At 40.0% G+C, this 17,069-nt stretch overlaps 1 protein-coding gene across 1 annotated transcript; it reads left to right on the top strand.

The window, feature by feature from the left end:
* Positions 1-554: 554 nt before the first annotated feature.
* CAAP1 (caspase activity and apoptosis inhibitor 1) lies at positions 555-15,189 on the top strand (the record flags this gene model as incomplete). The annotated part of the gene is made up of 6 exons (XM_079548957.1): positions 555-668; positions 1,086-1,286; positions 2,745-2,829; positions 3,686-3,761; positions 9,701-9,771; positions 14,846-15,189. The coding sequence occupies 6 exons, from the start codon at positions 555-557 to the stop codon at positions 15,187-15,189; spliced, it is 891 nt and encodes a 296-aa protein (XP_079405083.1).
* Between the last annotated feature and the right edge of the window lie 1,880 nt (positions 15,190-17,069).

Below are 17,069 nucleotides of genomic sequence, written 5' to 3'. Positions count from 1 at the left end.
GCCTTCATCACTGTCTCTCACTGCTGATCGATTGTGGGTGCAAGTACAAGACAGATCATGGCATTACACGGGATTTAAACAGTTTACCAATAAATCAAACCACCCCTAGGAATCCATCCTAGAATGCTACCTTCAGGAAATACTTCAGTATTTCAGGTGCCTGTATACAATTGTTCTTGACCCTCCAGCTTCCACATGTTGTACTCTGTAGCTGTTTGTACAAGCGCTATTCTAAGAAATCTATACTCATGTTTTGATTTTGTTACCGTGGTCTTTCTCTGTTACGTGAAAACTGCCCTGGTTTCACAGACCAAAAGTTATTTGTTCATAAACACACTCTGGAAATAACAAGAAAACGTACATTAAAAGATCCAGCCCGGCGTTCGGCACGCCGACACCAAAATCCTCGCAGAGAAACGGAAGGAGAAGGCGCTCAGGCAGCGGGGCGGGCAGCGGCACCCCGGAAAGGGCGGGCTGCGCGGCGGAAGCGGCAGGGCCGGGCCGGGCCGGGCCGCTCCGACCGTCGCCGCCGCCCGGGGTGCGGGCGCGGGGTCATGCCGGGCCGGAAGGAGAAGAAGCGGCGGCGCTCCCGCTCCTGCTGCCCTGAGGGAGCGGCGGGCGGCGACAGGAAGCGGCGCAGCGCCGAGTCTGGTCGCGGCGCGCCGGAGGTAACGGGCAGAAAGCGGGAGAGATGGAGGGCGGGAGGGAATTCGCGCCTTGCCTTTCTTCCTCTGAGGCGTTCCGCGCTGTTACGGGGCTGGTCGGTGAGCGGCTCGTGTGGTCTCGTTGCAGGTCCGGGCTGACCTTCCTTGCGGAGATGCCTGTAGTTGTTTGGCAGCCTGTGAGTTAGTGGGAAGGGAGGTTTATTTCTTTGTTTGTGTTGTCACCGCGCTGCTCCGTTTCGCTTAGCGCAGCAATTTTTGGTAATATTTTTTGTAATGCTCCCGAAGTTAAAAAGGTATTTGAAAACTTGGAATTCCATTTCGAGATGTCTTACGAGTGTGAAGCAAAAACCTGTCACTGTCGCTGGTGAAGTGTTGAGTTTCTGGAAGACATGAAAGCTGTACTTGTCTTTTTGATTTCAGGAAGAAAAATGCAATGTGCCACCTGGAGAAAAAATAGAAGAATCCGAGCAACTCAGTGATGTAGAGGAAGGGGGATTAGATCTCAGTGTGTCTCTCAAACCAGTCAGTTTCTACATTGCAGACAAGAAGGAAATGCTTCAGCAGTGTTTCTGTGTCATAGGGGAGAAGAAACTACAGAAGATGCTGCCTGACATTTTAAAGGTACTGAAATGTCTTCTTGTGTGTGCTTTGCAGAAGCTTGAATGCTCATGTAGCAAAACGCGTTTCTTTCTCAGGTGTAGTGGACTTTCAGCTTAAAATTTGCCTATATATTTCTTAAATAAAGATTACATCAAGTCTTAAAAAGGGAGACTTTGTAAAGGTTTCATGTGGTTGTTCCACAGCTTACTCTTTTTTTCCGTGCTGCTGTAACTGAACTGGGCAGTCATGTTCAGTGGTAAGTATTCTGATGTGTTAATAAAAGCTTGATTTGTGTTTGAGCTATCCAAGTTTCTTAAAATAATAAAATCCTTTCTAGTTAAACAGCTTCTCGAAGCTGTTACTTTTCTGGGGTTTAATAGGCGTACCTGTAGTATTTTATTGACTTAGAATGCTTTTTGACTGTTGTGAAGAGCAGGACTTGGTGAAAATACAAAAGCAGTCTGTACAGAGAGGGAGGCTCCAAGTGAAGTGCTGTTTTTGTGCTGTTTTAGTTTAGTGTTAACTAATAGGTTTTCAATTTTTGTCTTATTTTTTTTATTTTAATCTATAAGTCTATATTGGTATAAGTGAGGCAGGACAGACGTTTTAAGCTCAGTAAGTTGCATGCAGTGTAACTCATTTCTTATCTGAGAGAAATGGAGTAGTGTGGTTAGAGGCAAAGGCAGAACTGATGTGGAAAAGAAATTACACAGTAGTGTTGGGATGAAAGTGACAGTAAAATCGTGTGTTAGATCAGATGTTCAGCACTGATTAATTTTCGTACGTGTAAATGGTGTTGTAGTTCATTTAGAAATGCAAAATTATCATTTCACCTTGAGGACACCAAGAAATACAAAATATGTGGAAGTAGCTGGAATATCCATAGGCTAAATAAATGTGTGATATCAAGCATGAGAAATTAATCACAATTTATGTATTTTTATGGCTTCTTTTTTTATGCTAAACCGTGATACGTAATTCTTCTTGGTGCTTTGTCAGTACCATTGTTGACTTCCATTTGTGAACTTGGATTCAGCAATTGACTTTGGTTTTTGCAGGCTTAATTATGTAGTTCACCTCCTCCTGAATGACAGAAAAATACCAATGATCTGGGCTGCAGTCAGTTTGCTCTTCCGTGCTTTAGACCTCTGTCCCATTGTTTGTACTGATCAGTGTTACAGCTGCAGTGAGAAGTCCCAACGATCAAGTAACTAATACTGTGTATTGCTTGATTTTTTTTTTTTTTTTTTTTTTTTTTGAGCAAAACACAAATGAACTGAAAATCCTCAACTGTTTTTGGTGGTTGTTACACCAAAATCAGCTACCTAATGTTCTTCAGTAGTGGCATCAGAGCAAGTTAGAACAGTGAATAGATTCTGAATTACTATGTAGGGCTGGAGATCTACTTAGCGTTTGTAATTATTCTTTCCTCAGAAATGTTTACTAGCCTGTGGCCTGTCTGTCTGTCTGTCTTCTTAGAGCTGTTCCATGGATGAAATCAAAAGGCTTTGCTTGGAGCAGTTGGAGATGTTGTCTGAAAAAAAACTGTTGAGGATACTTGAAGGTATGAATGAAACTTTTAGGCACCACTGTACACAGAGCATAAGGAAAGCAAAAGTAGTCTGCCTTTAACTGCGCCTGTGTTTCCAGGTACTGCTATGTATGTATAAATATATGTATGTATATACTAGTCTTGACCTTTTAATCCTGGGTAAAAACATCCAGTAATTCTGAAGGTGTTAGGGACATGTTCAAAAATGACTGTGTAATGTTCCTTTCCATAGTACCCAAACTAAGAACAAAAGTTTTGGCTTGAATGTGATGAAGCAAAGCCAGGAATTCGGAAGAACTGTTTGGAGTCCATTACTTTGGGTAAACTGATGTTAAGTTACCTCCTAGTTCTCTGCAAGGGAAGTCTTGTATTCCACAATACCAGATCAACACTATTAACAGTTGCACTAGATTATTCAGGGTAGTTAAAGAATTCTTGGTGCGTGTCTCTGCTCTGCTGAGACACACAGTTCATACATTTTTATTACGGGTATGATGTTGCAGTGTTTCAGTATCTTCCTGGATTTCCTCTTAGTTTCTAAGGTCTCCAGAATTTATTGTTATTGTCTTCTCAATCAAGTGGAACAGTTGAATCCTGAACAGTAGAGAGTACCTTGTACTACTTATGTCTCCTGTGCTTTATTCTTATTGCCTATCATACTGTGGTACTGAAAAATGTGTAACTGAAAAATGTTAATCATGTGTTAGCAGATGTCCTGTGATTAAGCTTTTTGTTTCTGTCCATGTCTGACTTTAGAACAACTGTTCCAACTGTTTCAGATTTCAGTAGAGATAATTGTTAAGGTTACTATATAGCATTAATTGTGCTAGGTACCTAAACTTGCATGTTTGAAATTGTGTATATCTAGGCAAGAGTGGAGCTGATTCTGATACTGACGAGGATGGTGATGGAGAAGACAAGACTGGAGGTGAATCAGTCAGTCAGTGAGTAAAAGAAAACAGTTCAAAACTTAATTTAGAAATACTGAAAGCAAAATTGGGATTTTTTTCATGAAGAGTGATCAAATGTAGCGTTTAGAGATTCAATTGATTTAACCTTATTATATAATTACTTTGGTAAAATGGCAGTGAGCTGTTAGTGCTAGCAAGCATTAGGCATCCAAACGTGTTTTGATAATGTTAGGTAAATGAGTTTCACACTGGCATTACTTCCCATCAGTTCAGTTGCGATAACTGAACATATGCTGCAAAAGTGAGATTGTGTGATTCATGTTAACATTCTTCAGTTGAACTACAGTGGATTGAATAACCCTTCCCACTGAAATCCGTGAACTTCTTGTAAAGAGTTTTTGGGCTGACATGTATTGCTTTCCTTCCATCCTTATTTCTGGTCCTTCATTCCTCTCCCACTTGGAGCGGCACTGACACTTAACAGTTCCTGTGTTCCTGTTGAGGATGTAGCATAATGTCTGGAGTTTCAAGTACTGATGTTTGTAGTTGCTCATTCTTAGGCTGGCATCTGCACTTTTGCAAAGGCCATTCTTTTTTGTTTGTTTGTTTTTAACTTTAAAAAAGAAATACTTCTTTGTTTTTAAGGACGCAAGTCTTGCATAGTATGTTACTAAGTGACTTCTACATTGAAAGAGTAACCTCTGTCTGACAATTTCTAAAAAAAAGTAGTCAAGGGGAAAAGAGTGTTAGTGTACCCACAATGTACCCACAATGTATCAAATTCTAGGAATCTAAGTCCATAGGAATCTGTAGAAGATACAATAATACAATACAATAAGCATGTAGGAAAGCTAGAAGATTCTCTGTTTTGATTGCTGACTTGTTTACAGCTGGTCACAGAATCACAGAATGGCCATAGTTGGAAGGGACCTCAAGGATCATGAATCTCCAACCCCCCTGCCAAAGGCAGGGCCACCAACCTCCCCATTTAATGCTAGACCAGTTTGCCCAGGGCCCCATCCAACCTGGCCTTGAACACCTCCAGGGATGGGGCATCCACAACTCTCTGGGCAGCTGTTCCAGCACCTCACCACTCCCTCTGTAAAGAACTTCCCCCTGACATCCAACCTAAATCTTCCCTCCCTCAACTTAAAACCATTTCCCCTTGTCCTGCAGTTATCAACCCTTTCAAAGAGTTGATTCCCCTCCTGTTTGTAGGCTCCCTTTAGGTACTGAAAGGCTGCAACGAGGTCACCCCGCAGCCTTCTTTTCTCCAGGCTGAACAAGCCCAGCTCCCTCAGTTGGTCTTCATAGGGGAGGTGCTGCAGCACCCTGATCATCTTTGTAAAGATGGTCCACACATTCAGTACACAACCTTAATAAGTGCCTTGAAACACTGTGGTCTTAATACTAGTGTCTGCTTGTTAAGGTACTTGTTAGTTGCTGGTTTGGTAAGTTCATCCAAATTTACTGAATAGAAACAGATTTGGGAAAGATAATTATAATACTTTAAATTCCAGGTCTAGTCAGTATTTTTGGTTCAACAGAAGGCTCACATTTTTGTTCAGAACAAGTTATAAAGTCATTAAAGTTGTTTCTTTTGATCGTATTTCATCACACATCAGATTTTTAGAAAATTGAGTGAGAGAAGTGAATTTCCAGTATTTCTCCTGTGATTTAATATTTCATAAATCTGTTTCATCTGAAGTTCTATTTGGAACTGATTTGAGACTGTGTTCCCTGCTTTGCTGTTTTCACATGGTTTGTGAATGCTGTCAGTTCACTCCTTTAGTGAGACTATTTTTATCTTTTGGTCTTTAACCCTCTGCTGGTTACTGAAAATATTAACTGTGAAAATAGAATTTATGTAAGTAATTCAAATGTATTTATCTCTTTACTGATGATTTATGTTTTGCCGGTGAACTTTGGAATTAAATGGAAAGACAACCTTGTTGGCTAAAGAAAACACTGAAAATGTTCAGGAATTTGATGTCTGAAGAAATGTTATGGGTTTTTTTTTTTTTTTTTTTTTTTTTGTAAAAATCTAATTCAAAAGATATTTACTACTGCAAAATAGATGTAATATTTAAATTATTGACAGTAGTAATAAAACGTAGTAACCAAAGAAACATGTTACTATAATTTACAGTGATTGTTCATGTTCATGTGTATAATGTGAGCAAACAGTATTTTGCTTTGAAAAATCTAATGTGCATGAAAGAAGTGGATTTTAAATTTATTTGCTATGCCTTATTTTTTGATCAGCATGTCCTCTGCTAACATTACTGGAGGCATGATATTGCACTGCCCTTAAACATTTGCCCCACAATAGATTATTAGGCAAAATATTGTAAATAAGCCATGTAAGCAAGATTAACCAACTGAGAATGAAATTGAACTGTGAACTGAACTGATTCTGACTGGCCACAAAATGGTGTGGAATGCTTACCTATTAAATGAGACAGTAAACTGTTCACTATCAGTCCAGTCCAGCCAACTCTGGGACATTAAAAAAACAAAACAAAACAAAAAAACACAAAATTTACTGTGAAAGCACTGTAAGGATCCAGAGTTTTTTATTGACAGTAGTCTGTGTAAGAATATGCTTCTGCCATAATCAGTGGTCCTGTCAAGACAACAGGAAGAAACTTTTCAACAGCTTTGGATGTGTGATTTCCATTTAATAACTTCTTTTTATGTAGCTGTTCAAATGGATATAAGTAAGTTCAAGCAATTGTTCAAACCCATAGAGGTCACTCTTTTCTGAGAAATGAGTGATCTTAATTCCTCAATGAAATTTGGCTTCAGAGCTCTGGGGGATATTGGATGTGAAATCTCTTGCTTTTGTTCCCCACTTTTTGTGCAAGCTCAGACTTTTCCACTTAACACATTGCTATCCAGTAGAGAGGTGACAAGATAGTTCAAAAGAATGAAGAATGTGCAAGGGAGGATGGAGTATGAACAGCTCTTAGTGACCAGCAGGTGTTACGGGGACATTACAACCTTATTTTGGTTGGGAATTGAGTGACTAAATATTAAAAAAAAATAAAAAATGAAAAAGAACCTGTAAGGAGTTGCTTCAAAAAAAGAAATGGATCCCTCCAGAGGCAGGCCTGTAACAATTCCCATGTCCTTCTAGCTGCTTGCTATGCAAGTTTCAAGGTTTGCAGCCCCACTTCTGTTGCTGCTCAGCACTCTTTGCATTTTCAGTTCTGAGAACTTTTCAGTTCTGAGAACTTTTCAGATGAACTGGAGCAGTTCATCCAGACCTGTGCTATGCTAGCTGACTCTTAGGCTGTTAATCTCTTGGGTTTCTATCAGGGCTGTGGGCCATCAGTTTGAATGCTTGCAGGCTCTGGTGTCTCTCTCAGGAATTTGGCCTTTAATCTTACAGTCTCTTTGGTATTATGACTCTCAAATATCTCATCCTATTTGATAGCTAGACTAGCCTGAGGTACTGTATGCATGTTTTTCATTATATTTTATGGCAGCACAGTTCTGCAGATACTTGTCAAGTGTAGTGCTCTGTGCAGTTGCTAGCAGTTAGATGTACAGACAGTGGACTCCTGCCATTTGGGAAAATGGTTGGCACTGGAATTCAGCAAGGGGGCAGAGTAGACTTGATCAGGTGCAAGATGTATGTACTGCTCAGAAATCAGCTGGTGATCACCTGCCCCATTTCACCTCCTTTTCTATTTTCTATGTGCTTGTTCTTGTCCAACCTTCCCTCATCTCTCTCTTTCCTTGCCTTTGATCTTTTCTCCAAACATTGTAAAATGGCCCGCACAGTCCCCTTAAACATGTGCTGCTCCAAGTTTTACACAGTCCTGAAATGTTCTTCCCCAACCACCTGTACGAACTCCTTGCTGCTGCAGGCAGAACCTCACTGCAGGCTGCAAGGTGCCTTACTACTCTTACCAAGTAGATTGTCTGGTTGCTTTCCTCTGAATACTCTAGAAGCGATTCAAACAACATGATCCCTCTGTGTAGATCATGTTGTTTGTCTGCTTGCCATTGTTATTCTCACTGGATCTTTGTGTTTATGGCAGCTTACTGTTAAAAGCATAAACTGGTGGACAGAGAGCACAATCAGGAGTTGAGTGTGATGAGTTCAGAAAGTGGTAGGAGAGCAAAAACCTGGAATTTATGGGAAAGTGCACTGTGATAGTGTCTTGGACAAGTTTAACTGGTGATCTGTGCTAACATCTGGCCTTAAAAAACAGAGGGCCAATGAGGCTTAGGTTCCGAGCTGCTGGCTGAACCTGGTGCTGGAAGGGTTGTTTTCCCCATAGTAGTATGTGTGGACTTGCTAGACCATTGCATACAGCAAACCTGATTTATTTGTAGAATTCCTGCATTTACCTTACCTTATCTAGCTGGTGATGGCACCTGTGGCTTTTCTGGTACGAGATGATGACTTGGATAGAAAATAAATAAGCAAACTTTCTTTGTAAAGAGGCAAAGTTTAAATTATTTTGTAAAGGAATTGCCATGCATATACAACTTCCTGTTTGACATTTGAACATCTAGTTTGCATTGAGTCTTTTCCAACCTTGCTTAGGCCTGAGGAAGTGGAAGGATTGGGAGAGTACTTTTTGCATTGACTAAGTGGGAAAGTGAACTTAAAGGATGCATACTACTGACATGTATCATGGTAAATAATTTTTTCCTATTTTATTATAATGACATTGAGCAGTGAATTTCTTCTGAGGGGTTCTTAATTAAGATGCAGAACTTTTAGAGGCTTTTCTTCAGGTGTTTTATAGTTTGTTTGTTTTTTTTTTTTTTTTAAAACAGGCACGTTCCAATTAATAACTGCACTATTCCACACACATTTTAGATGCATTGGGAGAAAACAAGGGAGAAGCAATGAATCTCTTGACCTTTAACATCTACTAACATAGGAAAGGGAACAGCTGTCAAAATAACAGTCTCTCAGACCGTGTTGGCAAGAACTTTTATGGCACTCTCTTTTTTGTTTGACTTGCTCATTGGACACCTGAGAGAAAAAACAGCTTTGAGAGCATGTGGAAAACAGGTGTTTTTCTTTTTTTTTCCAATTATGGGACAGGCCTACTGGGGTAGTAATACCCCAGTACCTACAGGGTATTACTGAAAAGTTTTTGAAGTCATTACATTTAAATCTATGATACCAGAATCTTCCTGTCTTTTCTATAGTGCTGTTTAGATCCAGCAGGTGGAATGGTTGCATTTGTCTGAAACCAAAGCCACACTGACGTTCAGGGTAGAAAATTGGTAGAAAATTTGGCAGTTCTACTGCCAAAATGCTCAATGAACATGGCAACTGAACTACTTCGGTGATTTTGAGTTCTTTGTTGAGGGCAGTCCTTCATTCTCTCTGTGTATATTTCACTATTTTCATTTTATCTGAATGTGTACAGAATGTGTGAAGAATGTGAACGCTTCACACAAGTGTATCTTCCTTATCCCATGCATAAAGCATGTGTAACTTTGCAGCAAAAACCAGTAAATTGAAGAAACAAACATGTATATTGAATACTACTTAGCAATTGAGCTTCGTTTCCTTTTAAGAAGCAGCCCTTAGTGAAAAAGTGATACTGTATTACAGAAAAGGTGGGTGGTGGTAGGGTGACAATAACTTAATGAAAACAGCTTCTTAATTCAAATGAAGAGAGTAAATATGATCTGAATGCAACTGTAACTGTAGTTTTTCAAGTGATTTAACTCTGACATTTTATGCTGAGTTTTACAGACAAACTTCTATGGTTAGGGAGACACTATCAGTGAGAATTGGTATTGTGCAAGACAACAGTGTACTGAAAATAGTTACTTCATCCTTGCAGCTCAGTAGGTGTAACAAATGATAGCTCATTTTCAAATGCTTAGAAAAGCTGGGTGCTTTACCACCGTGTAATTTCTTTAGTACTCTTGAAAAGTACTCTTTACATTGTGAAAAACTTAGATTGGAATGTCTTTTCTTTTGCTTCCAGGCAGGACAACAGCATAGACTCCACTTCTTCTTTGCGAGAAGACAAGCTGGAAGGTCAGGAATCAAAACAAGGTATGTAGAGTAGAAAATTTGTCTTTTCAGTTCTGTAAGACTGAGATTTTAAAATGTTTTTCTGGTTACAAACAAACTGTGGCTATTCAAAATTTGGTAGTTTGGCCTCCAGAAAATGGCTGAATGCTTTTGCAAGGCTCATTGACTCTTCACATCTCATGTTTCAGCTGAAGAGGAACACGGTTTATTTCAATTTTTTTTATGCAGGGGGTGGCTAGTACTGCTTTTACCATCTATTCCATTTGATAGTTGGTTTTACTTTGTATTGTGAGACTGCATTAGTCTGTTTTGACATTCACAGAAGAACATGATAACTGCTGAAGAACTGCTTGTAACTTAATCATGTTCAGTCTTTTTGATACTTTGCTTTGAATGATTATGGAGAGCTGAGTTCTATGGAAATGCTGCTTAGCAGTCATGAGGAGTGGTGATTGCTATCTTTTACTTGAAGTCATTGCCTTCAGAAGTGTTCAAATCTTCAGATCTCTCAGAGGGAAAGCTTTGTTCTGCATATCCTTCTCCATATCTTCTCCGTGTCTGTTCTAGCCAGTTTTCTCATTTATCAGAGGGGGTATGCTCTCCTTGGTCTGTCTGTTCTGAACAATGTACCTGTAGAACCCCTCCTTGTTGTTTTTCACTTCCCTTGTCTAATCAGTTCATTGTGCACCTTGGCTTTCCTGATCCCACCTCTACTTCTCCAGACAGCATTCCTGTATTCTTCCCAGGCTGCACGTCCCTGCTCCCACTCCTTCTTTTCTCTCAATTTGACCAGTGGGTCCTTGTTCAGCTATGCCAGTTTCCAGCTTCCTCTGCTTGTTTTCCTGTACCATGGGACAAAGAGCTCTTGTGTTCTCATAAAGGCATCCTTAAAGAGTTGCCAGTTCTCCTTCTCTCCTTTTTATGCAAGGACAGCTTCCCAGGGGATTTCACCCAATTGTTCTCCCGGAGCATAATCAATATAGCCCCAATCTTAATCTCTTTAATGAGCTCCTCTGCACTGATGAGAGCCCCAGTTCCAATAACACCTCTCTTCTGGTTGGTCTAATGTGGACCAGGAAGTTGTCCTCAGTTCATTCCAGGAATGTCCTGGATTGTTCGCAGCCTGGCATGAAGCAAGAAGGCTCATCCACAGGCTCCCCTTGCTCAGCTGGCATGTGGTAGACTCTGGTTGCCAGCTGTTCTTTATTGGTCTCATCCCTCATTTTCACCCACCAACTCTCAACTTGCTCATGGCAGTTTCTCAAAGGTAGATTTTTGCACTCCATCCATTTTTAACACAGACATCAATTCCCTTGACCCTCTTTCTCTGTCTTTCTCTTCTGAAAATCTTGTAGCCCTTGATTACTATTCTTCAATCATGGGAATCATCCCACTACATTTCTGTAATCACAGTTAGATCGTAGTGTTCTAGTTGTGTTGTGGCTTCCAGCTCTTCCTGCTTATTTTCCAGGCTGCATGTAAATGCACTTAAGACAGGCTGTCGGCAGTGTTACCTTCTCAGAGGAGCCCTCATCTGATCCCTTGAGACAATTCTGAGTTTTTTTCCCCCCACTGTTTCCTAAAGTGACAACATTCCCTTCTTGCTCACATAGAATTCCGTCCCCTTCTCTCATCAAATCTGCTTTAAAGCTCTATTAATCTGTCCAGCTGGCTTTCAGAATATTCTTGTCCTTCCTGTTCAATTTTTGTCCTGTCTCATGCTCACGTTTTTGGTCTTTCAGAGGCCTGTCCAAGATTGTAGAAACTGAATCTCTGACTGTGACACCAGTTATGCAGCTAGTCATTTACCCGACCTATATTATTCCTTCTTCTTGGGTCCCAGCCTCCAAATGAGAGGGCAGAGGAGAAACATTGCTTACATTCCTATTTCCTTCACTGTCCTTCCAAGGGATGTAAAGTCTCTTTTAATGTTTTGTGGTTTCCTTACAACAACCATCTGGGACCCAATTTGAATGAGAAGGAGTGGATAGTAGTCAACCTGTTTATCAGGCCTGATTAAGCTATTATTGATGTCTCTGATGTTTGTCCCTGGCAGGAAGCAAACTTACCTGTTGAGATTATACAGGTGGCAATCCTAAATCTAGAATCTCTAAACTATAATTTCTTCTTCCCATAGCCCCCAAATGTAAAATTTACAGAGGTTTTGGGATCATTCTTTTCTGCCTTCAGTGGTCCCTGCCGTGATGAAGCACTGTTGCCTCATTGCAAATGGCAGTCATGTCCTATCGTGACACCATCCTCTGCTGAAAGAATCTTTGATGCATGCAAGCATCCTTAATTTTCATCTTTTTGAGGCATGATTCTGTATTTTTTTTCCTTTTTAAATGCAAAAATGCAGTGGGAGACACAGGCACTGTGTTGATTGGCAGAACAGAAAGTGCAAAAGTGGGTAAATTAGTGGTACACCTTTGGTTACCTGTTGTGTAAGGAAACAGTTTTCTTTAATCAGCAGCAGTACTATTCCAGTCATTTAATGAACACCATGTAACAACTACCCGTATTGGTTTGTAGTTGACACACTGAGTATTTCTCTCTGTCATCTTATTTTCATTTGGACTGTCTCTGTGCATAACATGAGAAACTTGGTCTGTAAATGATGTTAGTTCACCCCTTTATTGAGAATATTTTGAGGTGTTCCAAATTGGTATGTAAGGGGAGGATGCCATCAGATGTCCCTTGTGGTTGGAGGGCTGGGAGCAGAAGCACAGTCCAAGGATACTGGAGTGGCCAAAGTCAGGGTTCTTTATTTCATAGGAAATGCCAATTTGGCAGGGACCCCCAAGGATCGTTGAGTCCAGCTCCGTCTCCACACAGAAATTCTAAATGCTTGATGTGTTCAGGCCATAACACCTGAGGAGACATGTAATGCTACCAGAGAGCACCCAGTAGCACCACACATGGCTGACAAGTGCTATCTAGTAAAAGGGCTGGTGGATGGTCTTCTTTGGACCTGTCACAGACCCAGCTCCTGCAGCTTCACACCCCAGCTGCAGAGGGTCATTGGAGTGGCCTGCACCTACAAAAGGTGGAGTGACCATGGGGAAAATGTTCTCTACCTCCTGCTTCAGCCCCTGAGGCCTTTTCAGGGCACACCTTCCACCTGGAGCTGGATGATGCAGAGGAAGTGCCAGCAAGGATGTCTTGCCTGCATGTGGAACTGGAGTGCACCTGTGCAGGAGAGCAGCTGCTGGGGGTTCTGCTTTCTTTACCATGCTCAGGATGAGCTGAGGGGGAAACAGGAGGCAGCCTCCTCGACATCTTCTGTGAGGGCTCCTGCCTTCATGTGCAGAAAACCACATGCTGGTTTCAGAAGCAGGTGAGAGCAGCTGGAGATGTTGCCTCAGTCACGCGACTGCTGCCTGACAGTGCTGCCCTCACACAACTCCTGCAGGCTCAAGCCGACAACTGCCTCCACAAACACCTTCATTGAGATGGAGCTTCAGGTGCAGTTGGATGACTTAAACACCTTTACTATCAGTGTTAGTAATACTCAGGTTATTAAGAAATTGTAATTGCCTGGTATTTGAAGGCAACAATCACAGAGAGATCACTTGCTTGGGTTTTGTCTGTGTCAGTAGTTCTGTTGTTATATGATGCATACAGTCAATGATTCTTCTAGCCCTACAGATAAATGTTCAGGAACCAAATTTACAGATGGATTAAACTAGCAACCCCAACCACCAGCTCTCCTCCAAACTAAAAGTTAGGTGAAAGACAACCGTTTAAAGCCAGATGTGCAGACATTAGTTTTAATGATCACAGAGTCACTGAGTGGTTTAGAGAAGCGACCTTTTGAAGTCATCTGCACCCAATCCTCCTGCTGCCAGAGCAGATTGCCCAGGATTGTATGCAGGTGGGCTTTGAATATGTCCATGACAGGAGACTTCATGACTATTTCAGGCAACCTGTGCCAGTGTTTAGCTACCCTCATGTTAAAAAATATATATATAAAATAATGCTTTTTTGTGTTCATGTGGAATTTCATGTGTTTTACTATTTGGCCATTGCTATGTTGTCATTAGTGTGCTCTACTGAGCTGAGAAATTTTTACAACCAGGTTTGCAATACTGTCTAAATACTTAATAAGCAATTTTTTGCTACATATAAGTCATTATAGATTACAGTAGTTTATACAGGAATGAAAACTTTTTTAGAATATTCATGGTAAATTATATATATTTCAAAAACACTGAGGCTAAATCCCCATTATTCATTAAGAGGGAACATAGCTGTGCCTTGTGCAATTAAAAAGCCTTTAGAATCAGTAATTATCATCATCTGGCCATATGTTTTTTATTTGAAGCAGTGAATGGTAGTTTTGCAAAGATACAAATGTTGGCATCAGACTAATGATTTCTGAGGCCAAAGTATCAAAGCAATAGTTTTTCTACAGCCAAATTCTGAGATCATTTACACTCTGAGTTTGGCTTTTATTTTATCTTTTAATTTATTGCGCTGCCTCTTGTAATTCATTTTCTTAATGAGCTATGTCTTTTAGCTGACATTAAAAGTGAATACCATAGCTCTTCCTATGTTTTTACTGATGTAAGTTAAATATGTTTGAAATACTTTTGTGGTAGATTTTGAATTTATATGCTGTAGTAGGAGTTTCTATGAACTTTCAGTACTTTTCTTGACATAGTGCCTAATTCCTTTTAAACTAAATAAAATAGTTCTTAAATGTTATTTTTAAAACTGCATTTTGAAAACTAAGCTTACTTTAAAGATAACAAACAATAATCAGTTCTGCTTCGTTGTGATTATAAAACCTTATAGCATTTTAATTGGTAAAATTCATCCATATGAAGGAATATGTTTCCCTAGTAGTGCAGCTTTGCTATACTGTACATTCTTTTATTGGCATAAAAATGCATTTACACCTGTGTAAATTAGATCAGCTTTTAAAGATGAGTAAGAAAAACAAAGGGAATTAGTTGTCTCAAATTCGTAGATTTTTTTGCTGCCCTTTATACACTCCGTGAGGAGTGTTTTGAGCAGAACTGATTTTTTTTTTAATGGGGAAAGAAAAATCGCTGTTGGCTGTCTGACTGCAACTGTTGCATTTGTGTTGCAGGTAAAGGAGAAGATAGTGATGTCCTCAGCATAAATGCAGATGCGTATGATAGTGACATAGAGGGTCCATGTGATGAAGAAGGCAGCCCAGATGTGCAAGAAGACACTGTCAGGAGTGGAGCTGGTCAGATTGATGACCTTCAGAAGGACATTGAGAAAAGTGTGAATGAGATACTGGGGTTGGCAGAGTCTTGCCCAAAGGAGTCTAAAGCAGCAAGCTTAGCTGTTCCTCCATTAGAAGATGTTCAGCCATCAGCACAGCAGCTAGAGCTCCTTGAGCTTGAAATGAGAGCCAGAGCTATTAAGGCTCTAATGAAGGCTGGTGATGTAAAAAAACAGCACTAAGATTGTTTACAATAAATTCTCAGTATCTTTTGAAAGATGTTGTGTTTATTCACATAGTTGTAGGGGTTGGAATGAACCCAACCCCCTGCTAAAGCAGGTTCCCTGCAGTTGGTTGCACAGCCAAGTCTTCAGGAGTATTTTGAATATCTTCAGAGAAAGAGACTCCACTACCTTTTTTTTTTTTTTCTATCTTGAGTTTTTCCATAAGCTCCTAGCTAATTCATGCAGGCCTTCTGCCACCTTTGTCTGATTTCTTGCTCTTGCAGATGCACTGATATTGAGGTTGGAGGAAGTGGTGCTTGAGTATCAATCAACTCTTACTTTCCAGTGGGCCCTTTTACCTTCCAATGCTCTGTTCTCTTTGGTGCTGAAGTGTATTTGGGCTGGGGTATGACATTCCTTATTCAGATATTGATGATACTGTTCACTGCTTCCATTGCCATTGGTGTGCTGCTTCATGCCCAGCACAGATGAACTGCAGCACAAGTGAGTTGGTTTGATGCTGCCCTGAGCACCCAGCTGCCTCTGTGCATGGTTATATCGTTAAGGAGGCACAGTGTGTATGGAGCTATGCCATGAAGAACCTGGTGCCTTCAGGACAAAATAGAAGAAGTGAGTTCTGTGTATCTTCACGGCTGGAAAATAACCGCTTTATTTATTTGCATCTTTTTAGTTGAGAAACTTGAGTTGTCTGTTGCTTATTAGAAGTACTCTTTTTGCAGTGGTGTGACATCCTTCAGCATTCTTCCCTGTGATCTGAGGTGCTTGTTTCTCCTTGGGTCCAAGTCATGATAATGCAAATGTTCTATTTAAATTAAATAGCGATTCATTTTGAGAAGGTTAAAAGTGTGGCTAGGCTTTAGAAAGCTGATTTGCTAAACATGTTGTTGTGTTTTTTTGTTTGTTTGCTTTGGAATAAACGGTTGAACTTTCTTATTTTCTGAGTTTTGAAAGTGCCTGTAAGTGACAAATACCAGGGTTTTTATATTGGTGGTTGTTTAATTATGTTCCTCTTTTCCACTTTTGTGTTGTATCATAACTGAAATAAAGAAAATGGAGTCTTTTTCTCGACAGTGTTGTTTTTTAAATATTTGGCATAATATTTGGTAGAGTGTGGTACATTAGATTACTTTGAAGACCCTTTATTTTTGATACTAAATTGATACAGCCATTTCACATTCCCTGTAAACAGGAAAATCTAATTTTTGTGTACTTGTTTCTTAGAAAAGCCATTTATTTGTAACTGTTATATACAAAATCGTAATTCTTTATTTTTGACTTCAAATGAATTTGTTTGTAAATAACTTGTACCATAGAATAAAATTTCCTGCTGTGATTTCATGACATAATTTCAAGAATTCTGATCTCTGAGAAGTAGCGCCATTTTTCTGTTTGGCTGCTAATCAAAATCCTATTAACTTGTGTGTATTTATGTACAGAAAACAATTTTTTTATGGTATGAATCTTGTGGATGTGATCCTTTGATACCTATGGTTTCTTTGTCAATTTGTCCTACAAAGGTGATTCCTTGATTCCTGTGCATCTCTGATGTATTCCCACCAACCAGTAGGCAGTAAGTACTTCATGCTAAATCCAGTCCTCAGCAAGGCATAACTTGGAGCATCTTGGGAAGGCTGTATAAATCCAGTTTAATTAGAATTCTTTTTCATACACCAGAAGTACATGCAGTGTTGCCACAGAATGATGGATTCCCATTTGGAACTAAGTACTGCTTTCTTAGAATTTTGCTGCTGTTTTAAGTAATGATAAATGAAGTCATAGGTCTGCTGGAAACTTGTTGTAGGTACGTGTTTCTGATCTGGCAGCAGAGGGGCAGCATGGCATCTGGCATGGAAGTGTATATGGAGCAAAGCTGTGTC

This window comes from Tetrao urogallus, assembly GCF_951394365.1.
Source record: "Tetrao urogallus genome assembly, chromosome: Z".
Lineage (NCBI taxonomy): Eukaryota > Metazoa > Chordata > Aves > Galliformes > Phasianidae > Tetrao > Tetrao urogallus.
The sequence above is the reverse complement of the archived record's forward strand: the minus strand, read 5'-3'. Positions and strand labels throughout refer to the sequence as shown.